Genomic DNA, 23,653 nt, shown 5'->3' with positions numbered 1-23,653 from the left:
GGCCTTGGATGCCGTTAAAAGGTCACGACAAGAGCATTTTGGGGAATTGGTCAGCAGGGTCTAAGCCTGGATAATGCCCCAAAGACTGTCGTAAAGTCGCCCCAAAGCAGGGGCAGTCATCAAAATAATCATAAAAAAAATAAATAAATAAATAAAAGAAAGGGAGGCAGCCATCAGAAACAATCAAGAAATGCCATTTCTACTCACAAAACCATCTGCTCGTCCTAATCGGTGCTTGCTTTCGACGGAGATAAAGCCGAACTCCCTGTGAGCTCAAGTCAGTTAAATCTGCCTCGCCCCCCCACCACCCCTCCCCAACTTTGTATTTATGAAGCTGTATGTGTGTGTGTTTGTGTGTGTGTGCGCATCTGAGGAATCAGTCATGGATTAAGACGATTTACCTCCGATTGAAATGTGAGGTGACGGACAGGCCTACGTTTGAGCGTGTGGATAAGAAGTGAAACTTTCTGCACATTGTGCGAGCATGAACCCAATCTGTCACTCGGTCGAGATTTTCCCCCAAAAGCCCGAGCTGGAAACTTGGCGTAGGTGGGAAGCGCCACTCCCAACGCGGTTCTCCCGGCCGCAGCAAAACAACAAATCTCTTCGTTCCTCACCTGCCTAAATGCAACCCCCCCCCCAACCCCTCCGTACCCCACCGAGAAGCTTTTTTTGCGCCCCGTCCGACAAAGCGACAGCTCGAGGGTCAGATTAAGCCGGTATTGGTTTCGCCCCATTCACTTGCGGGCCGCGCCGCAAACAAAAGAACAGGAAAGAGCCAGTCAAAACATTTGGCCAGGTGTGCTCCCGGCGCGCTTGTTCCATGGCTTCATCTTTGTGTCAAGCCCAGCCCCAAGTCAGCCGCTGTGCAGCCAGAGTCGCGTGACTCGGCTCCGGATGGCAACCCTCACAAAAAGCAGCACTTTTTGTTTCATGCCTCTGCCAGGTCAAGATGACTTTTCAAACCAAACAGAAATGAACAAGAATGGCACGTTGTGTAACGAAAGCTTTGGCTTTGCTAGCTTGATGGTCAATAGCATCCGGGTCGCAGTGCTACAACCCTTTAAGATTGAACACAAGCAAGGCAGCAGTGTGTGTAAAGGCCAGACAACGGTCCTCACAGGTGTTTTCTTTATCCTATGTGAAGAACGGCTAATATCAGTGCAGTTCTGATGAGCAAAGAGGAGTTGTGACTCTTCAATGAACAGCAGAATTGATGGTTTTGTACTGGCACACCTGTGAAGCAGCGACATTTCAGAGTGTGACAAAAAAAATATTTTTCATGAATTGCCATGTTTTTATGAAGTATATTATTATGTACTGCAATTTTTGCATTCATTAAAGTACAAGTGACAAAATATTTTTGGGGAAAATGAAGTCATTGCAGTTTTTCCCCCGAAATATTGCAATTGTATTTCAATTTCAAAGTCCTCATCCTGAGTTTATTTTTTTTAACACATGCAATAAATTCATCCGAATTACACACACACACACACACACACACACACACGCACACACACACATACACACACACACACACACACACACAAACACACACACACACGCACACACACACACACACACACACACACACACACACACACACACACACACACAAATAGACTTATGATACATAAATGTTTTGGTCCTGACAAAAAACGCAAATAAAGGCGAATGTACCATGAATGAATCTGAATGATGGACTTGGGTTGGCGTTGTTCACCACAAATGGTTGCTTTGCGATTTGTGAACTGCCATCGACTCCATCGCAATGTCAATTTAAGCTTGATTAATTGTTTAGCCCTAAAACAAAATCGAGAAAAAGGCGGGGCTGCTCCACTTTCAGCTTTTGGATGCATATTCATGCCGAGATCAAAATGGCATCCGTGCAGCGCCCCCCCCCCCACCCCCCCAGCCGCCACCGTGATAATTCTCGAGCCGTCAGCGGATTGTGTTCTGCGAACGTCTTTGCATACTGCTGACGACGTCTCACTCCGGCTTCCGATCTGCGAAAGGAGGGCAATGCGGTGGGAACAATGGCGACTGGCAAACGTGTCTTGTGTACCGCACCGGTGAAGCGAAAAAGCTCAGCGCTGTCGCCTTTTAAATGGGTCAACAATGCAAGCGGCCAGCTTTGGCGCGCAGTTTCTTTTCCCCTAATGGGGGTGCGCTCGCGTGCGCGGCCCAGGACGAACGGCCGTCTTAAGTAGCGCGAGGCCTTCATAAAACATGCATGGCGCTAATGCCTTTTGTGTCAAAGTCTGGCGGTCGCAAAAGTCGTCCCCGACTTAAAGCCATCCGCTTTGCCTCTCGGGGGTTGGGGGGGGGCCTCGGAGTTAGGAGATAATGAGCATCCTGCAATATTTAGATACTTCTCTAATCAGCCGTCCACTTGCAGAGGATTTCTTCACCGCAGTAATTGTCTCCTTGAGCGAGGTTTGCTGTTTTGGGAGGGGCGGGAGAGCAACTCCAAGTGTGGCCGTTGGCGTCCCTTGACCCAGTGGAGAGCCTTTTTAAAAAGATTTCAAAAGGTGGATTGCGGCATACTTTTCTATTCGTCTTTTCCTATTGTAATACAAATGGCATCGATCCGTTCCAGCTTGCCCCAATAAAGCACTCCATAATATTGTACTTTATAAAAACATACAACGTTCAACAGAATGTTGACATTTCAGCCACAAAATGCTGCCCTTGTGGGGTGTCCACTTTGGCCACCTGGGGGCAGTAAAAGTCAGATGGATATCCTGTTGACGGAGAAGTTCTCATTCGCACCTGCCCCCGTCTCCTTGCAGCAGCCAATCATATTGCAATGGGGCGTGTCCCGCCTGAGTATTCATCACTAAAATCAGTCACTCTACGCAGAGGATAAAGAGATTAAGACTGAGTATTGTAATGTCGTCTGTCAACATGGTGAACAATTTTGTGCTGCCGAAGGTGTGAAGGAAGCGCCGCGTAGATGCTAATTTAGCATTAGCCTTATGCCTTTCTTGAAGTGTTTGTTTGGCTGTCTTCGCTTTGCTTTGTCGGAAAACTGTTGCTCTGTGTAAAGTGCGACCAGACGCACGTCTCTCATCTCATCAGCCCAGTCAGTCGTTCCTCAAGGCGCCGTTGTACCAGCACACAGCATCAGAAACAACTCATGTTGTGACGACCACCATCCCCAAAACTGCAAAACCCCAAATTAATAACCCCAACAAACGATCGGTTCACCGCCAGAGTAGGAAATGCCATCCTGGAGAAGCGAGGGCAGCAAGCTGTTCTCGCAGCCCAGAAGTTCTTATTTATTTAGTCAAGTAGCGCAAATGTCAGAGGTTAAGCAGCTGGCAGGCCTGGTCGCTGCATGCATAATACAAACTGAAGGCTCGGACGAGAACGTGTACAAACATCGGCGAGGGGGGGGGGGGGGGGGGGAATGAGTATACACATTTTGATGATTGCTATCTTTAAAGGTCAAAATGGCAAGAAGGTGTGCAAGCACAGACATCTCCGTCCAATAGGGAATAGAATCAATGCGATGAAATGGAAGCGCGCAGGTCATCGCTGTCCAACGTGTGCTCATGAGTCCCTAAAAGGTTGGGATTTGTGTTTGCTGCGGCCACGTTACATCTGCTCTGAGCGGCAAACACGCACTTCAATCAGACCGCCGCGACACCAGACATGAATTAAAGCGCTGCGGCCCGGTTGTCGTGGCGACGCCCGAAGCCGACGCGTCGCCGGCGAAACTTGTACCCGGGAGTTATTATGCAGCCAGCATCTGTGTGTTGAGCTCCCTCCACTCCCACAAACTGCGAGAGATGCTTGGCGGCTCCATGCATGAATGCATGAGGGCGCCGCAGTCCCGGTGTCAAACCTACAGAATGTGTGAACGCCTGAATATATACAGTATGTGTGTGTTTTTCAGCACCTCCAGCCCACCCCACCCCCCTTTTTTTTTTCTTGGCATGAAGTCAGCAACATATGCACAGTCCTGGCACAAGAAGGCATTCAAAAAAATGACAACTACGACATTCACAGTCTTACAGCTCATTCACATTCCCTCACAACAAAACATTACCCCCCCCCAACACCACCACCACCACACACGCATATGAGATGCTAATGAGACGCTCCATGCTAACTGGAGAAAAAACAAGAGGCCGGCCGTTGTCTGAATGGAAGCCAGACTTGTGCTTGGCTGCACATAAACATGACTGCAGGCCCTCATGAAAAACACAATTATGTCTCTGCACCGTCTCGACAAACTGTTTCTGTGTGCGTGTGTGTGTGTGTGTGTGTGTGTGTGTGTGTGTGTGTGTGTGTGTGAGAGAGAGAGAGAGAGAGAGAGAGAGAGTTGTGTGGCCACCTCAAGATTACCATTGAACACATTTTGTATTCACATGTATTCATATTCAAAACAAAGGATTCTCTCGCTTGCTGTTGCATTTGGATTTTTGGGGCTCCAACTTGTTTTAGGTACGCATTGTTTTTTCATTAAAAAAAACATCTTTTGAAAATGGCACGACATGTACTTTCATTTTTGTTGCAATTGTTACATAATGACAAGCTACATATGTAAAACTATATCTACAGCTAATTTTTTTGGGCGGGGGTTGTTTTCATTTTTGTTGCAATTTATTATTATTATTATTTTTTTTTTTGCTGATACGCCCTTACTTTGAATGATCACTATGACATTGTTACCCTCACCTCCCAAAAATGCCATCTTATACAGTGCGAATATTAAAACTGAGATATGTAAAACATGTAATAAAAATCCAAAATGTATAATAAATAAATAAAGAGACATATGAATGATGCATATATTAAAATATATGATGATATATATATATCTATATATCTATATATATACAGTATATATATATATATATATATGTATATATATATATATATATATACAGTATATTTTTTTTTGAGAGAGAGAGAGAGAGAGAGAGAGAGCTCTAAAATAATCAATTATGTCTTCTTGTCTGCAGTTTCTTCAAGATGAGTAAATATGGATTTTCTGTTACTTCCCTGTCCAAATGCTCTCTTCCCAAGAGGCAGATTTCTTCCTCCGTAATGAGCATTTCCACGTTCAGGGATTTTGGGGGTGCACAACGGGGGCTTTGTGGCGCGCCTGTGCGTGGGCGCGGAGGCAGTGAGGAGGTAGCCGGACCTTTTGGATGCGACACAAGGGTATGATTTGAATACCTGCCTGCTCCAGCCGAGCAGTGATCAATCACTTCTTTGTCAGCCGCCACTCCCCACTGGCTCTTATTCCACGTTGCCTCCTCGACGTTTTTCTTTTTTTTTTTAACATTCATTAATTAATTTTCTCCCTCCGCCTCGCCTGGGCCTCTCCTGCCTCCCCACTGTTCCATCTGCTTTCCGAGCTTCTGTTGTGCCGTTTTAGTCATTTTAGACGGCCATCTCGTCGCCGTCGGGTCCCTCGACCCGCGTTATCTCACCAGGTCCTCTTGTTCTATCTGGCTCACTGTCGCCTCGCCTGCGGCGATATCACAAAGGGAACTAGGGGCGGCGAGGAGCAGGTGATGGATAGGAGGCGCGTACTTTTAATCTGCAGGCGCAAAATAAAGAAATAACAAATAAATAAATCAAAATAGAGCCTCCTCGGCATGTTGTCCATTCAACCACAAAGTCTCGCATTGATCTCGCAATTTAAAACCAAAACGCGCAATCCCGACTGAGAGTCGTACACGCGACAGGTGTTGTTGTCGTGCCCGGTTCTGTCCCAATTGCCGTTTTTTGCATTGCGGGCAATTTAATTTGTGTGCACACATGGGCCGTGACCTTTGGGAGGGGGATGGAGAAGGCGCACGCCTTCTGCCTCCACCAGGTTTGGGGAAATCAACCCTAAGACCGGCACCACCGCCGCAGTGGCTCTTGAAATATGAACGCTTTGAATTCAACACACTTCCTTTGCCATCTGGCCCCCACGATCGGGGCTGCCTCCTTAACACACACGCGCACTCATTATTACCCGGACTTTGGAAAATGCCAGACAACAACGATGACGATGTAGTGAAGCAATTCACATTGCCAAAGGGCAAAAATAAATAAATGAATAAAATCCAACCAAGATGAAATATTGTACCTCAAAGTATAGAAAATAACCCGTCATAGCAAAGGGTTTTCAAATAAAGTGCCCACATCGGTTCGGTTTTTCTGTTTGTTGCCATATGAACACCTCCAACATTTGTAATCTCCCACTAAGGTAAGTGTCGGCTCCCCTGTCTGGCCGCCAGCACTAAAGAGTGTGGGAGGCATGCTCAGATGAGCCATTACTCTTTTTCGAGGCTGCAATACATTTGCACTCTGCATCCGTCTCGGCGGTCGGCGTGAATGAACTCCCGGTGATGTCCGGGCCAGTAAAAGGTTCTTCTATCTGCAAGTGATCATCCTTAAGGTGCCGCAGCGGCTTGCCGGAACGTTTTAACGATTTTCCCGCTCCCGGCGACTCGCTTCGCCTGCAAAGTTGTCAGAAAACAACGAGATGGGCCTTCCTCAGGATCGGTAAATTCTGTCCAAAACAAGGCAAGCTAAAAGGGGAACGCGGATCGCATTGACACAACTGTGTGAGTCAGACCACTGTCCAAACCGCACAGACTTTGTCAAGTGGCAAATGTGGGAGGAAGTCACAAGTTAAGTCTCAAGAGTTAACCTCCACTATTTCAAGCCAGTCCCAAGTTGCCGTGGCAACAATATCCAGCAAGTAATCACCGCTATCAACTCAAGCCAAACAGTCTTTCCTAGCCATATATACTGATGTCTCGCAGGAAATTCAAATGCTCAGGATCGTTATCAGGCTTCTCAGTGTTTGCCGATGAGCTGATCATTTGAATCAGGTGTGTTGAAAGGTAGCGACATGCCAAAGAAGCTGGATCCAGAGGTTCTGAGGCCAAAACACATCAACAGTACGCCAAACTGCCAAGTTCATTTCGCGTAGCCGTCTTTGTGTGTTTTTATAGTAACGGATGGTGTGAGGTGACAGTTGTGGTTGTGTGTCTTGCCTTTGAGTTGCAAACATAGACTGTCACCTTCTCTTTTTCCTGATGAAATCAAAAACGTAATGCTTGAATACAAATTCAAGAATCTTTGGAGCGCCTGCTACGGTACGGGTTTCATCAAATGGCCTCTGCGCTCCTGCTTCTGAGCGTACCGATGGGTTGGCAAATTGGCGAACACAACAGAAGGAAAGACGTTTTCTTTCAGAAACAACACAAATCATTGAAATGCAGATTTTTGAATCGTACGAGCAAAATTTGTCAAGCCGTCGAGTCTCATGCATATCAAGTCCAAGTTAAGTCGAGTCTTTCGTCAATTTTAGTCCCAAGTTCCACAACGAATTCTGACTGGCATCAAGTCACGTGACTGGAGTCCGCCACCTCTGACATCGAGCGCCGGCGGCTGTTCTGATTCTGAGGTTTGACATTGCACCGCTCGCTTGGGACGATGCGGCAGCATGTTGTTTATTTGAAGATGAAGTTTGCCCGAGAGGTTGGGGAAAGCCACCCGCCACCCCTTCCAGCGACGTGCTGATCAATAGGAGGTCACGAGGCGTGTGGCTGGAAGAACCTAATTGGCTGTTTGACTCACAAGGCTCGCCATTTATGAATATCTGATGACGTGTGATGACTGAAGCAAAAGGACGTACGCACTGCGATACAACAAAAGCCGAGTGGGTCACTGGACAATGACCAAGTTAAAGCCGAAAGATATGAAACAAGGCAAGTCCGAGTGGGTTGTCCGTGAGAGAGAAACTCGTCTTGGAGGAGCTAATGAGTTCAGTTAGCTTGAGCGGTTAGCGGATATTTGCCCTCCCCTTTGATAATTGCATTCATTTTGCGCTTAGGTGTGCAACTGATGCCCTCTTAAGCACAAGTGAGTGGGCAAAGGTCTTCCTCAAGGACGCTTTGGTTTCAAGGGCTTGGATCGCAGCGCCAGGAACAGCTTATTTCCTGCTTGATTGATGGTTACTTGGAAGTAGACTGCAAAAAAGCGCCGATTGTCTGAAGATTTCTACAAAGTACACGGCTCTGTCCTCGCCAAAATCCCCGATCAGTCCGCATGAAAGCCAACATGAGGCGTCCGTTTGCGTTGTCCGAGTACCCGTCAAGTCAAGTCAAGTGTATTTCTCGAGCACTTTCAAACAGCCATCGCTGCATACAAAGTGCTGTACATGGAGCAATTTAACATCTACAATAAACAGTAAAACAAATCGGTAATAAAAAGCCATGCGTCAAAAGGCGCGGTTGCTAAGACTTGAGCACTCAGATTTGTCTGAAAGCGCTGCCAGTGGAAGGCGATACTGACGTTACGACACGGAGGCATCGACCTCGGTGTGAAGAAATTTGCCTCCAACTTTAACTCTGTCTGAAGTTTGATTCAGGACTTGGTTGAAGATGCGGACATTTATGGAAACGCTACGTGTCGTTAACGGGCGGGAGTCTCGCATTCTCTCAAATGTACGCTTGGTCAAATTCAAGCTACTTGACTCGCTCACAATCTCACTCAGCAGCTTTGTCCGGCGTTTGGAGAAGCACGGCCTCCGGGCAAACACACAGCAAGTGCTGACACAGCTGCTTACCAATTCAAGTAGGGTATTAAACCCCCGTGGTTCCCCCCCCACCCCGCCCCACTTCACGTTATTTCGAAGAAAAGGTGAGATACAGTGCACAGATACAGTTCTTTGGGAATGATTCAAAACAGCCTCCAGAAAGAGGGGAACGTTGGCCTGCAAGTTTTTGATGTCCTACAGTTCTGTCGGGCGGCAGCACGATGGCCCAGCGGTTAGCACGTGCCCTGTGATTGACCGGCAACTAGGCCCCTATAGGCTCCAGATAGCCCGCGACACTCACGAGGACAAACTTCGAATGTGAATGGGTGGATGGGTAGATGGACGGACGGACGGATGGTTGAAGTCAAAGCCAGCGCGCCGTGTTGTACGCACGTCAGCAAGTGGGTGCCAGTGCTCTATCCTGTCGCAGCAAGTTTGCTTCTAAATACCCCAGACGACCTTACACGTCCGCCGGTGTCTCCCCGCCACCCTACTCCAACGCTCTGCGCTGTATGTGCGTGTATGTGTTCCCTCTCTCTGATCTCAATCTCCTTTCAGTGTTTGCCCCTACCATTTTCCATGTGCTCTGCCTCACCGACACTGCCATCCGGCGTGGTCCTCTCGTAGCTGTCCTCGGGCAGGGGCAGGGCGCCCAGTCGGGGCCCCGACGAACTCTTGCTGCTGGGCGTCTCGGACTCGTCCAGGCCGCTGTCGTAGCAGCTCTGCAGCGATCCCTGCTGGTGAGGGTCCTGGGGCTGGCTCACCACCGAGAAGGTCACTCGGCGAAACGGCTACAAGAGAAACCAAATGGCCGGGGGTCACTACAAAAGGGACGCTTAGGCGGAGTTCTGTCCTCGGATGGGAGTTGAGGGAAGAAACAAAGCAGACAGGTGTCAGAAGGCTTTTTCGCAAGGTCCCAAAGAGAGTCAAAGGCTCAAGCTGGCGAGTACGCGCGCATTGCCCAAATCGCAGTTCAGCGTTCGCGGCGTCACTTATTTGCTGATCGTTTTAGGAACGTGTCCTCTGTTATTCATTGAGTAACTCACAAATTGACTGTTTTTGTCCCGATTACATTGGGACGATCTTGTGGAATGTTGATGTCGTTGCTCGGTTGAATTCTTTGGTCTTTTCCCTGTGAAATGTCCTGCTCGGTTGGCAAAGTGAATGTTGGTTTTTGCTTCTCCTGACGTAGCTCTCAATAGCCTGTGTGGTCTGCTTTTTGGATGTATTGATTGATTTCTTTTTTATGGCTGGAAAACCAAAACGTGAGTTTCATAACTTTTGAAGTCAGCTTAAGTCACACAGCTTAGGTTCCTACCAGAACAAAGAACACATTACTCCGGTCCTAAAAGCACGACGCTGGTTCCCAGTCAGCTGCAGAATACGTCGTCGAATTATGCTCCCGGTCTATGAATCGCTGAATCAGTTTAGGTCCTGAATACATTCAAGAAATGCTCATTGCATATAAAGCCAGTAGGGTACTGAGGTCAGCAGACTCAGATCAAGACTTCAGAGCAAACACGGTGAATAAGCAAGTTGTGCTTATGCTGCATGCAAATGAAATATGCTGCCAACAGCGCTGAAGTTAGCCCCAAGTGGAAAAAAAAAATGCATTTCTGCAATCAATTTGTCATGATTCGGTTTGGGACCAACAGGTGGCACTGTAGGATTCCCCCTGCAGCTGCACACCTGTTGTTCATTTTGTAATTAGTTGTATAAAAGGACTCCCGCCCGACCACACATTGTTGGGTCATTCTTTGTTTGCTTGTCCTGTCATATTTGTTTCTGTCATGGTTCTGTTCTAGTTTTTATTTCGGTTTTAGCCCTAATGCGAGTTATGCTTAATAACGTTGGCCTGTGATTATTTTGGAGTAGTAAAACATTAAATTTAACATTAGTTCAACTGGTGTTGTAGCCTATGATTGATGTTCTGTATGTATATATAAAACTTCCCAGAATCGCGTACACCCACTTAAAAAATCCCCACTACACTACTGGTTGTAGTTTTAATTTTGCAAAGCACATTGAGCTACCTTGCGTATGAAATCCAAATACCTTTAAGTGCGAGCGTGCATATTTGTTTGCTCGTCTTGTCCGTTTGCGTTCGCGTGCTATTCAGTTTAGCATGCTGGCTAATACTAGCGAATGAGCTCAGTATTTAGTTTGTGCTAAATAATTGAAGTCCAGAGTACAGGTGTTTATGTAACATGCTTTCATGATTGCGTACGTGCGAGAAGCTGATGATCTGTTTCCCATGATGTGACAGACCATAGCTAGCGGAATCTTGAGGCAAATACGAACCCCTTGAAAGCGTGAGTCGCGGCAGGGCTCCGTCCCGAGCCCCCAAGTATAGCAGGGATGCACGATAATGGCGACCACATGTTCTCCTACAGTATTTCCCGGCAACTTTTAACACCCGCAAACGCATCGATGGGACTCTGCGGATCAGCGCGGTAAACATGGCCGCCCCCCCGGCCTCGGTGCTGGCCCGCAGGGGAAAAGAATGTTTTCCCCCTGATTTATCGAAGAAGGGCGAACGAGGGCCCCGCCCGTCTGAGCGCAGGTGAAGATAAGCGCATTCCCACCCGGCGGAGTCTTTGCCAGAGGAGCCGCTGTCGATACGCGTTGCTTGATCGAAGGCGTTATTGAGCAGCGTCAGTGAGTTAAGCAGTTAAGAGCATTTCATTAAAGCAGAAGTCTCTTTCTTGCCCTCCCCCGCTGTCTCGGTCACCGCCTGTCGAGCTCTCGTTCCCTATCGGCGTGCCGCGCAGAGGTAGCGGCAAGCGGGAAGGTGATGAAAGACGTGGATTCGACACTGGCTTTGCCGTTATCGTTATAAATGACTCTGCAAATGGTCGATGCCGTTCGGACTTTGTAATGAGATGCCGACGTAGCCCCGGCTCGCCTCCGTCGCCTGGAACTCGTTGCTTCCTGACATCGCCAAGACGTGATTCCATCATCAACCCAAATTGTCTTCCCGTTCTGAGGCCGTTCAATTCCGTGTTTGTTTGTTTTGTTTTGTTTTTTTCATCATCTCCAGCCTGCCACGACGCATCCCAAATATGTCTGAGAGCCCCAAATCCGCATTTGAAGCAACGCAGTGTGGATGCAGCCCTTCACGCTTGCGAATCTTTGCCCGCGTTTCCACACCAAGCGCCGCATTTATTGACTTACTTGCACCCACTTCACTTTCTCTGGCTGACTGACGTGCACGGCAATCCTGGCAATAACTCATGTTTCTGTGTAATTACAATCAACACTCAACAAATGAATCGGTATAAATATTCATGCAGATCTCACTCGGATAGCCAAACATTTGCTGCGCAATTAAAACCGCCAACCCAGAAAGAAAACGGCTCTGCGAGTGTAACAACACTTGAGTCCATGTTAAGATGCTAAATGTTGCCTTTGTTTCTTTGTTTACGCAACCAAACGTTTGGTCTTTTTGGGGGGGGGGTGCAAGATGTTGCTTGTGGATTCGTCTGGTGGTGTGACGCTCTGTTCCTGGGAAAACTGTTTTCTCACTGACATAAATGCAATGAACGCCGCCTAATGAGTTGGAAACACTCGGGCAAAGAAAAGAGAAAATTAGCTTGCGGAAATGAAGCTCGGGGAAAATATTTGATTCACCTGGATTTCCTCCTTTATTGGCTGCGCAGCGAGACGGTCGACAGAAAGCTAATTTATTTGCAGAGCGGCGACGGAGTTCGCGCCAGGATTGCCGCGGGGCTTTGGATCGGAATCTGCTGCAAGCACCATCTGCACGGTGACCTTTTGCTCCTTTCACTTCTCAAACTTTTCTCGATCTGCGAAGCGTTTGGTTCTTTCCCAGGTTCACGTCAGCGAGAGTGGAAAGCGAGTGTTTCGAATGAAATGTTGCCAATGTCCAACATGCGATTCCCCTTGCATATTTATGACCAAAGAACAGACCGATTTCAGTTTTGATGGATTTCGGGGCAGTTTTAGGCTTTGTCAAAATCTTCACAAAAAATGGAAGATTCGAGCACCCAACGCAACGGTTGGCTCTCACGACGGTTGGTGAAGTTGGCTGCCGCCATCGAGTGGCGGAGTGGCTGGAATCGGGATTGGTCGCTTTGCTCGCAAGGCAAAGCAAAACCTTTTCCCACCCGACAGCTTATATGTTGAAAAATGCAAAAGCGTGGCGCTCCCAAGTCAAGGTTACCACGCCATCGTGGCTGCTAATAACGTCGGGGGGAAGGTAACAGTTTATTTGCAGCAGGGCATGAATGGACAAGAACTCAAATAAGGAGCTCCGCACCAAAATGTAAGGGGGGGCTTTCTTGGCTATTTGACTTGTTTTCGCGGCAAACTAGCGAAAAAGAAGCTGTCTGTCAGTGTTACGGTGGAAATGGCAGCGGCGCAGACTCGACCCCCACTCGGCACCCTTTCGGGCCCCGTGCATTTGTTAAGGCTGACCGACAACGTGCCCTCCTCCCGCCTCCTGCCCCGAAAGTTCACCCATCTGCCAATCGAGTCCAGCGAGGGAAGCGCTTACACACAAATGCGCAAACACACGGCCCGGGTCCAGCTTGTAAAAGGAAAACCTTTTATTCGCCTGCGTTACTTGAGCTGCTGTTTTACTGGGCCGATCGAGAGGAAAGCTCATAAAAGTCCCCGAGTTTGTTGATACTAATGGTAATTCAAGAAGTGCTACAGTGTTGTTTTGTGGATGTTTTCAGCCCCTGACTAGGATCTGGGATTGGGGGGGGATTTGTCAACCTTGAATTCAGGGATGAGAAAAAGATCAAAACCTCATCAAATGGCTCTGCGCTGTGCTCGCGTGCGGAAACGCGCACATGGCCGCGCACACGCGAGTGCATGGCTTAACCCCACGCTGCGCCCGCGCCCAGAGTTAGCACGGCTTTCAACATAGCACTTTCATTACAAGTTAGCACTCGTCGTCGGCTTGATGGTTACCAGATGCCGGGACCTCTCAGAGGGGGTCGACGTCGGCATCTGCATCCTCCGGGGGGTGGGGGGGGGGGGTGCGTGCGCGGTCGGGGGCGCGCCCGTGATTGAGAGCCAGCTGCGACAGCCACGGCTGATTGAGCGATGAGCGAAGCTTCCGTCCTCCGAGATGAACAATGCAAACAAAGTCGCAGGTAGATTCGGAGGCTTAACCGGGCCCCGTTTCCTGTCCGGGAGGGGAAAGAAAACACGCGGCTTTTCTGACGCAAGTCTGCGGAGAGCCAGTGAAAACACAAGCGCGGCTTTCGCCGCAATAATGTGCGACCTCTTGGATTTGATTTTCATTTCCTTCATCCCTGAACTGTCAGCAAGGCTCCCCATAACACACACACACACGTTAGCTCGTTTGTTTGGAATTTGTGCAACACTTACAGCTTATTGGGAGTCGAGCATTTGGCGGCGGCGAGTAACTCCAGCTGTAAATACCTTGAGCAGATGGCAGTCAAGATGAAGGAGGACGGGGAGATGGAAGGAGCGACTCAAAATTTGAGTCGAGTGAGTGCGTAAGCGAAAAATGGCAATCGAGTTTGCGGATGTGGAAGTGGCGTTTCACTTGAAACGGGGAAAGCAGACGGCGGCCTGCGTCACGCCACCCGAGACACGCGGAGAGTGCCTAGTGGATCCCGCTGGTGACGATCAACCCGACTGGAATGTCAATTCAAACCGTCATCAGATACGCCCAGGCGACAGATGAGACCACAGCCCACGAGGCAAATGTCCAAGGGGGCGCGTGGGGGGCTTATCAATTGCAACCTGATCAGGGAGGGGTTTTAGCTTCTATCCGATTGCGGCTCATTTCATCAGAGCTCAGCTTCAAAACACAGTGGTGGTATTGTCCTGAAAAAGACAAATGCTCGATTGTGGACGGTCTCTTAAGCGAGTGACCGGGGAGAATTTGAATAAGGGCGAGTCTCTGGAATGTTGGCAATAAACGCTGCGGCTTCCTCAGAACAGACTCCCGCCGAGTCAAAGATATCACTTTCTGGCCGCGCTGATCGTTTTGTCCAACAAGGCCGTTCCCCAAATTCCCTGCACACCGTGGAGCTCCTCCGGCTCTCTTCTTCAATTCCTTCCCCGTCTCCTCGGCACGCCGACTCCTGCGCCTCCGCCTCCGCGTTCTCTTTCCTCCCGTAAGGAAAGACGGGGAGAGATGAAACCGGGCTAGCGACTTCCCAGAAAAGCACCCGAGACTCCCGAAGAAACGACTTTTGCGAGTTCAGCGTTTGATTTTGCTAGCAAAAATAAAATAAAAATGGTGTCCTGCTCTACTTTGTCTCAGACAATGCATCGTTCAACGTCCTTTTACGCAGCCAGGCACACAAGGACAAGCAACAACCACAGCTTCTGCTTTTCGTTTTTGCCCAAAAATGTGCACAGACCAAAACAGACGGAAGAAGATTCGATTGAAGTAGCAACTGTGGAAAGGTTCTGACCGAGAATGATCATTTTGTTTTGTTTTGTTTTGTTTCTCCTCTGCTTTTCAAGCGGAACGCTTGGCTGGATTAAATCTTTACCGAACTATTTCCTCTAACGTCTTAGATTTCTGCGGTCTGACTTTCAATGGTGTCATGAGGCACATGACACGTCTGTGTTGGGATCCTCCCCAGACCCTCTTCGTTGGCATCGAAGTCAACGCCGGATTCCAAAGTTGAGAAGAGATGAGTCGGGTGAGGGTGGGGGTGGGGGGGGGGCGGAAAAAGAAAAGATCACACGGTTACTTTCTCAAATTCTGCGCTCAACTCTTAATTGCTCTTCAAGAGACGGATGAGGTCACTGGTGTAACAGAGATACCGTTCTTCGGGGCGATGCGTCAGAACATCGACACAAGCTTCGGCAGAGTGTTGATTGGTTTGGTTTGCAATCGTTGGCGGGGGTTGGTTGGATCGGTTGCGGGATCCGAGTCCTCAAACTGACCCTTGGTGCCATCCTGTGGCCTTGAGATAGACGGCAGTCATCAAGCAAACGGCTTTCTCGCCCGTCAGATTCTCAGAGTGCATTCCAGAGGTACGCCCGACTCGACTCCAGTCAGATTTCAATCGACCAATTTTACGACGCGAGGATTCCGCCTCACGGCGATGGCATGTGACTTCGTCCCGTCGAAGCCGCATTCCGCCATTTTGTTTGGTACGCCCTGCCAACCTGAGCTGAACGGTGCACACGTGACACAGAAGTCGAGGCCTGGCGCAGCTGCGCGTGTTTGTCATGCTTTTTGCCATCTTAACGTGTCAGACAGCCATCAGCTCAGGAGCCCCCCCATCATGCCAGTCTCTCGGGCACGAGGGGAGCTATGCGGGTGTCGTGTTCAGGGATCCGTCAGCGTGTCTGACCAGTGGCCCGCTACTGTCAGGTCGCAGCGGGCCTGCGGCCGTTGCCGGCGTCGACTTGTTGTGACACGGCGCTGGGTTTCGGCAGGGAGCAAGGCTGTTGGCCTGGACTTGATGCAAAGTGGGCCGATGCGACGTTCCGCATTTGCTGTCACAGATGCGAGAAGGAGACGCTAACTTGTCTTGCTACGTTGAGCATTTTGATGCTGAATGAACAGTCAGAGACAGAGGAGAGAGGGAGGCGGGGCAAGGCCGTGATGGGCAAACTTTGGTGTTTAAAAAACAAATGGGTTAAAAAAGGTGAGGGGGGGTGTGGGGGGCTAATATACTCAAATAGAAATTAATTCTCATGTTTGTTTGTTTTTTTCCCAAATCTGCTTTAGATCCCAAAACAAAAAAAACGTTTTGTTTCAACAAATCAACCAAATTTTAAATGGCAATTCAAGAAAACCGGAAAACAATTCATGAATGCTCGTCTGACTGTTATTTTGATAATATAATCATGTTGTACCATCAAGCCAAATTTATTGATGCAGCCCTTAACTTCGGGCGAAAAGCGGACTACATCCTGAACCGGTCGCCAGTCAATTACATGGCACATCTAGACAAACCATTTGCATTCACAATCACGCCGATGGACACTTTTTTAGAGTGATCAACCTACCTTGCCGGAGTACCAGAGGAAACCCGCAGCAAGGTCGGAGCCAAAATCGAACCCATGACCTCTGCACTGTGAGGCAAACGTGCTAACCAGTGCTAACCATATATATATATATATATATATACAGTATATATATAGTGTGTGTGTGTGTAATCTCATGTTTTAATGCTAATCGGCTATTTCAGAAAAAAGGACACACTTGAGAAAAGTACACTAAGTACAGTGATAAAACATTTTTAGTTGGCAACAGTACTTATTTAATGATGTAGCCTATTATTTCGTATGATAAATGTACAAAAAACAAAAAGGAATTTCAGTGAGGAAAGAAACAGTCCAAATGAATGCAACATATTGAGAACGTAAATGCCCTTTTGGTCCGGATTAAAGAACTCGATTGGGCCATCCTTTGTCCACCCCTGGTGGCAGATGATAAACAACTTTATTTGCCGTCCTCAGTCATCAGGAGAGCGCGGCTGCCATCCAGGAGCAAACCAAGATGGATTGGCGGAGGATGTAGCGTGCATTTAACTCATCATCTTAAAAAGAAAAAAAAAAAACAGCCATTATTCCCTCACGCCATCATTTCCTTTGCCAAGCGTCCTTATCGGCGCACGCACACGCTCTCGTCCAGCTGCCACATTTGTGATTATGATGCATTACAATGAGGAAAACAGATGATTCAAATCGCGGTTTGCCCAACCTTGATTAAGCCGAGGTGTGTGTCTTACATAAGAAACATCTCCCAGCATCCCGCCAAACAAAAATGCCACAAAAAAAGTGTAGTGACTAAAATAATGACGTTGTCATCTCAATTTACTCAGTAAAGGACTCACTCGGGCCCTTTTATTCCGTTGGACTGAATAGCGCCGTGCGGATACGTGGCTTGTACGTGTATAATCTGCCATCGAACGGAATAGCATTCTTCTACCTGTCACTAAAACTCGGCGGCATCGATAGGTGAACAACGATACATGAGCGCTCGTGAATAAATTGTTTTCCGACCAATTAGGGGAACCTGTATAGTGTGGATGAGAATCGAAGTCATTCTACTAAATAATAATTTGGTGGTTGAGAATGGGGGCGGGGGGGTGATGAAAAAAGCCAAAGGCAAATGGGGCAGAGGAGGAATGATGGTTCCTTTGTCGGCTTATGCAAAACACAATAACTCCTACTTAGACGTTTGATGGGCCGCCAGAATTTGCGTCGGCGCCATTTTTTTATTTTTTATTTTTCCCACTGCCGGATTTCTCCCCCGTCATGTCTCGCCGTCCCTTGTCCGCATTCATCATGGCAACTTATCTCGCAACTTGCCATCTCTGTCACTGTCGCCCGTTCGCCTCTGCTGCGGCCTCGCTATTGTCGGCGGGATCGGGCGAGGTCAAAGCTCTCCGACGCTTGCTTGATGGATGAAAATGGAATGAAGCTAAAAGCACACTTTTAGATCATGAAGATGCGCGGCGGGAGATGAAGAAGCACGGCGGGGAGCTGCTGACGTGCCGAACGAGTGAACTCAAAAATGCGTTGGCGTATTTGGCTGGGAAAATATTGTTTTCCCCGATCCGTCGGCATGACAAGGCTATTATTTACAAGGTGTATGATATAAATGGCAAGGAGCGATACGCAGACGTCTTACAATCCAATCTCCACCATCTCCACCGGCTCCGAGAAGCCGGATCAGCGTGTTCCAAAAGACGGCTGAAAAAGGGATAAGGCCCCCCCGCCCCACCATGCCTCACGAGGCATCAAAGACACAGACTCTATCAAGCCGTCACATCAGCTGGCGATCATGGCGATATGGGCGCTAATCCGCATGTAAAATGGTCCTCGGAGGCACTTTGCTAACAGTTTCGCCCGATTTATCGCCACCGAATTGTGAAAGGAAAACGACGCTCTGAGGCCTTCATTTTTCGCCGTCGGCCTTATTAGCTCTCGTTAACTCACTTGTTGACTGGCCGGCCATTTCGGGGGCTGCTTAATGGCAGATTGGAGAAGGGGTCTTGGAGTTGCTGTGCTCCCGAGGCACGGAGCCACTTTGCTCGGGCCACTCAACGCAATTAGCGCTCACGCGTTTATTCCCGCCTGTCATTGGGCACGATAAGTCCAAATAATGCGGAATAACACTGCCAAAAACAAGCTAATGCTGTTTTGTTGCAAGTTGTCACAGAATAGAACGAAGGGGGCGATTCTCGCTCTCCCCGACTTCCTGCTAAAACATCCCCACTTCTGTCGCGCTTGTTCTCATGAGGGTGAGTCGGAGCGGGGTAAACCCCGGACCAGTCCCCGGCCAGTGGCAGCTGTCAACAACTTGGAGTCTTCGGTGAGAGACGCGCAAGCCGCTCATCCATCGCTCGGTCCGGAATAAAGAATGGATTTCCCCGATGTGAGGTTGCAAGAAGTTTAGCCCTTGTAATGAGTGGACACCCGTGTGTGCGCACCGCCAGCAAGTTTCCCTCATGTGCATGCGCGCCCATCGCCTTAGCAACAGCTGCTATCCGAGGAACGCTCCATTCATCAGTGAAGGTGAGCGGGCCACCAGATGGAACAGCTCCGGTTCCACAACCCCCCGGCCCCCACTCTGTCGAACAGACCCCCTCCTGTTAGCCTGTACAGGTGGCTGCGCCTCACCGTCACCGAACGCTCCCTTCACTGGTCCTGGGAACCCCGACCTCTTTGCATTTCACACGTTCATTGACCCCCCCCCCTTCCCACTCAATAATCACCATTCAAAACCAATCCGACAACTCGGCGTTCCAAATTTAGACCGTATTTTCTGTACTATAAGTCGTAGTTTTTTTAATAATTTGGCTGGGGGTGCGATTTATACTCTGGAGCGATTTATGGGTGAAATTATTAACACATTATTATATAATTTATCATGTTATTTTCACATGAAACCACAAGAGGCCGCTCTAGACTCTATATTGACGTAAGCGACGTAGAAAACATTGATGGTTTGTTAAATTTGTTAGCATGTTCTTTGCGCTATAGTTGTCTAAATATCTCTTAATATGTTACTTGAACATACCAGGCACGTTCGCGTCATGTAACGTTAGCATATCGTACACTTATTCAGCGTGTTGTTTTCAGTTTAATTTTTATTTTAAATTGCCTTTCAAGATGGCATGTATGTTCTTGGTGTTGGATTTTATCAAACAAGTGTCCTCCCAAAATGCGATTTATACTCCAGTGCGGCTTATATGTTTTTTCGTTCTTAATTGTGCATTTTTTGGCTGGTGCGATTTATAATCCGGAGCGATGTATAATCTGAAAAATACGGTAATTAGCAACGTTTGCAGCCGACTTCTTTGGCAAAGAAGAACATCCGGCGCACTCGCTCCTCGATACGAACCGATGGAGTGTTGATGGTGACATGGAATGCAGTGCGAGTGACTGCGAGGTGGTTATTGATTTCAGGTGACACGGGGCTGACATGTCATATAATAGTGACGAGTACGGAGAACTGAAGTATCCTTGATGTAGAATCAATACGGCGGCATGGCATCAGGTTTGCCGGTATGCCGTGTCCTTTGCTGAAATTTTCAGTGACAACCGAATCAAACATGGCAATTTAGAGCCACGGAGCCGAATGCACATCCATTTCGTCTGAACTTGTTCCAACGCCTCGGCCGATTCTTCAAGTGCCGTATACGTACTCTACTTGAGGATTTCTTTTTCGGATGATGTTTGGCTTTCTCTGCTTCGTACCTCGTCAACGGGGAATTGTGACTCTTTTCGGCGTCCCGATGACGACACCAAGTAGCGGTGATTTCTGCTTCAGTGCAGACTGTGAGCATTCTTGCCCCCACTTGGACTTGGATGAAACCCAAGGAAATCGCGCAGCGGGCTTCCACGCTAATGGCCGCTCCCCCTCGGTGTAAATTGAGGGGTTGTCGGGGGTCACGCCGAGGAAGCTCGCCGTGGTTGATCTGAAACTGGGCCGAAAGCACTGATTAGATCTGTCTGGCTTTTCAAGGCTAAAAAGGAAACCTCCTTGTGCTCTCTTGACCACATTATTAAGAATCTGGGGCATTAAGCGAAGGCTGCAGATTCCGCCCACGCTTGTCTTCAAAGCATCGCGTCCGCTTTGCTAGGGTGCGGATGCGCCTTTCATCAGAGAGAAAAGCATGGTCCCGCGTGAATGGCTGCAGGTAATCAAGAGAGGTGGCGTTCTCCACGCCGGCACGCATTCTCCCAAAGGGGCCTGTTTGTTCAAAGTGCTCACATAGCCACCGTCGGGCCACACGAAGAAGCATTCCCTGGCTTGTGACCATAGTTAGCAGAGGGCAGGTTTTTGGCTGTCTTTCAAAGATTGCCATGAGCGATAGTCCTGTGGTGTGGGATGGGTTTGTCACCGTAGCTCCTCCCCCGATCTGCTTTGAAAACAGTCCATTGTAACTTTGAAGGAGGGTACCCCCTTCCGTAATCGGGTCAGAGTGAAGCCTTTTTTCGCTTCTCTCTGACTAAAGTCCACAAAAGCCAGATCACCGGGTCTCTCCAAAAGATTATCCCGAACCATTATCCGGTGGCGCGGGCTGTGATGAGTGATAATTCCTCCCCGATCTGCTTGGAAAACTGTTCGGCGGCACCGCCAATTAATCACCTCTTCAATTCTTGTATTTCTTTCACGCTACACATTTAGCCTTACCCTTGATTGAAACAAGCTACTTTTTGCTTTTCCAAATGTACTCGTTTTGTTTTGTTCGATTTATGTTGTCGCTGATGGGATAGTGGTCCACTCGCCTAAGTTGTTTGCGGGCAGCGTGCGATCGGTTCCCTCTTCTTGACGGTACGCATGTGGCTGCGAGCGGTCGTTTGTCTCTGCGTGTGCCCTGCGATGGACTGGCGATCGGTAAAGGGTGTCGTCTGCTTTCTGCCCAAAGGGGAAGGCTTCGGCAACTCCCCGTGACCCCGTTCAGGAAAAGCACTGTTGAAAAGGGATGGAGAGATTTATGGAGGTTTCTTGATTTCTCTTTTTGGTTAGTTCTTTCGACAAGCGCTCTCCAAACGAAATGTGTTCTTATACTTATTAAGGGGAGACTTGCTGGTCAAGTGCAGGAAGAAACTATAGGATCATCTCTGGACATGAAGTTGAATCATTGACTGTGTGCGGAAAGTCTTTTTGGTCCTGTCCAGCAAAAGGTCGGCGGTGCCGTGTCAAATGCTGCAGCAAGGATGGGTTTGATCTGCGGTATCAGAAGAAAACCATGACCGGGAACATCGCCAAAAGCCTGGAGGCAGTGAATCCAACCTGTCATTTATCGGCATGATTGGGTTCTCGGTTGAGTCCCTGAGTCCAGCTCTCGTGGCGGCGTGGTGTGGAACGGCTGATCGGGTGTTCAGCACTTCATGCCATAGGAAATTCTCTGGTCAGGCAATTTCGATTCTGCTCTGAAGCCGTCACGGTACGTTCATTGAAATGTTTTTGCGCACGGCTGTATTCGACTGCGTGTTAATGGAAGCGCGTAAGTGCAGTCTGCAAGTGGAGCATTCATATTGAAATGGTTCCTCCACTGGAACATGACATTGTAACCGAGTCCTTCCTCCCAAACCCATCCAGATGTCGTCGTCACTATTAGCAAACTAGGGTTAGTTTTTTTTTTTTCCATTTCCCCCCCAGCATTTCCATTTTGTGTCCATCTGTCAGGAATATTACTCGACACGAATCATCCATCACACTCCCTTCCGCTGCCTAATTCTGCCGTATCCCGCTCTGCTTATCTCAATACTTTGGAGCTGAGGCGTAATACTAACAAGGGAGCGAACGAGATGAATGGCTTGTCGGGTCGTAAATCCGCGCGATAAGGTTAGCGCTACGTTTCACATTACGGTTTGATGCCACATAAGACCTTGGAGGAGCTGGTATCTGGCGCGCTCACTCGGGGAGTAAATGCCCCTGTCGCTCTTCCCTTAACGAGGTCTATTTAATTCCCGCATTCCTTTACGTGACCCTCTTCAGCCCGAGGCGTGTCGGGTTGCAGCCGTTGCTCTGTTCCATTACGGCCCATCTCAACCAGAGTGTCACAGTCTTGTTAAAAGTTGATCAGGTTGGCGTATTCGCACGTCGGCGGGTCACACGCTGCGCTCCGGCAGGCTGCAAATCAAACAGGAGACCTGCGCTCGCTTCTTGAATTCTCCTTGCCCATTTTTCCACCCTCCTTTTTTTTTTTTTTCAAAGAGAATTAACAAGTTGAAAATTAATTTGCACGCTCGCTGCAGAGAGCAGCAGGCGGAGGAGGTCCAAAAGGAAGGGTGGGGAAAGGGGGAGCGGGGGGTTGAGGAGGGGAGTAATGGAGATAGCAAGAGACCGCCGGAATCCACATGAATAAAATAGGATTTCCGTTTGAACGTATTGAGCTGCAAAATGAAGATATGCGAGCTGGAGGTTCTCTTTGGTCTCGGACAAATTCCTCATTTAGGAAACTGACACCGCTGCCGAGTTCAAATAAAAATGAGCGTGAGGGCCGCTAAACGTGTATTTGCTCTCTAAATGGTGTACCTCCTCTTGTTTGTCCTCTCCAAGGGACATCTGGGCAAGGCTCATCACGTGCCCCGCGTGGGTCTTAAGTCCGTGCACGGATTCTGAGGGTTTACCCTAGATACGGAATCTGAACTGGATTAACAATGCAAGATCTTTGCCAGTGACCCTGCCGGTTCCTCCTGGCTTAGCGGCGGCTTTGCTTGCCATACCTGCAAAGTGAAAACAATGCAACGTTGATGGCGGGCTGATCAAACAAACGCAGCGAACCGATTAGCCGAGTTTCTCATGATTTACTGCCACTGGGCTTCTTTTTTTGTCATGGGAAGTTTCTTGGTGGGAATTTGTCAGGAGATTCGCCCTGTTGGTAATAACACCGACTGTGTTTTGTGCACTAGCTCCTCCGGCGCCCGTCTGAATTTGCGTCAGGTCCTTTTCATTCAAGAGATCATGAATCATTGATTTGAATCATGACTTGAATCTTTTGATGACAACGCTACGGGTTGGGTTGGCCTTCTTTTTGGGCAAACCTCGGTTTCGAATACCCGCGCGACTTATTGCCGGATGTACACACGGCGGCTTTGGGATTGCTTTGGAACGGTTTCAAGGGATCTCAGTCCCTTTATCGGCTTAGGCGAGCTAATACA

General features: G+C 48.6%; 1 protein-coding gene across 5 annotated transcripts in view; it reads right to left on the bottom strand.

The window, feature by feature from the left end:
- Nucleotides 1–23,653, bottom strand: part of pcdh7b (protocadherin 7b) — a 100,372-nt gene that overhangs the window by 38,212 nt on the left and 38,507 nt on the right. For 2 of the 5 annotated variants that reach the window (XM_086105361.1, XM_086105363.1), the window contains exon 2: nucleotides 9,129–9,348. The exons of 1 other annotated variant lie outside the window; for it this stretch is intronic. In XM_086105361.1, the coding sequence (XP_085961487.1) occupies nucleotides 9,129–9,348 (220 nt within the window). Of the gene's footprint in view, nucleotides 1–9,128; nucleotides 9,349–16,840; nucleotides 17,068–23,653 lie in introns of those variants that run through there. 2 more of the 5 variants (XM_086105362.1, XM_086105365.1) reach the window with 2 other exon arrangements.

The sequence above is a fragment of the Hippocampus guttulatus genome, chromosome 2, assembly GCF_054856545.1.
Source record: "Hippocampus guttulatus isolate MCC_2025c chromosome 2, RoL_Hgut_1.0, whole genome shotgun sequence".
Taxonomy (NCBI): domain Eukaryota; kingdom Metazoa; phylum Chordata; class Actinopteri; order Syngnathiformes; family Syngnathidae; genus Hippocampus; species Hippocampus guttulatus.
The sequence above is the reverse complement of the archived record's forward strand: the minus strand, read 5'-3'. Positions and strand labels throughout refer to the sequence as shown.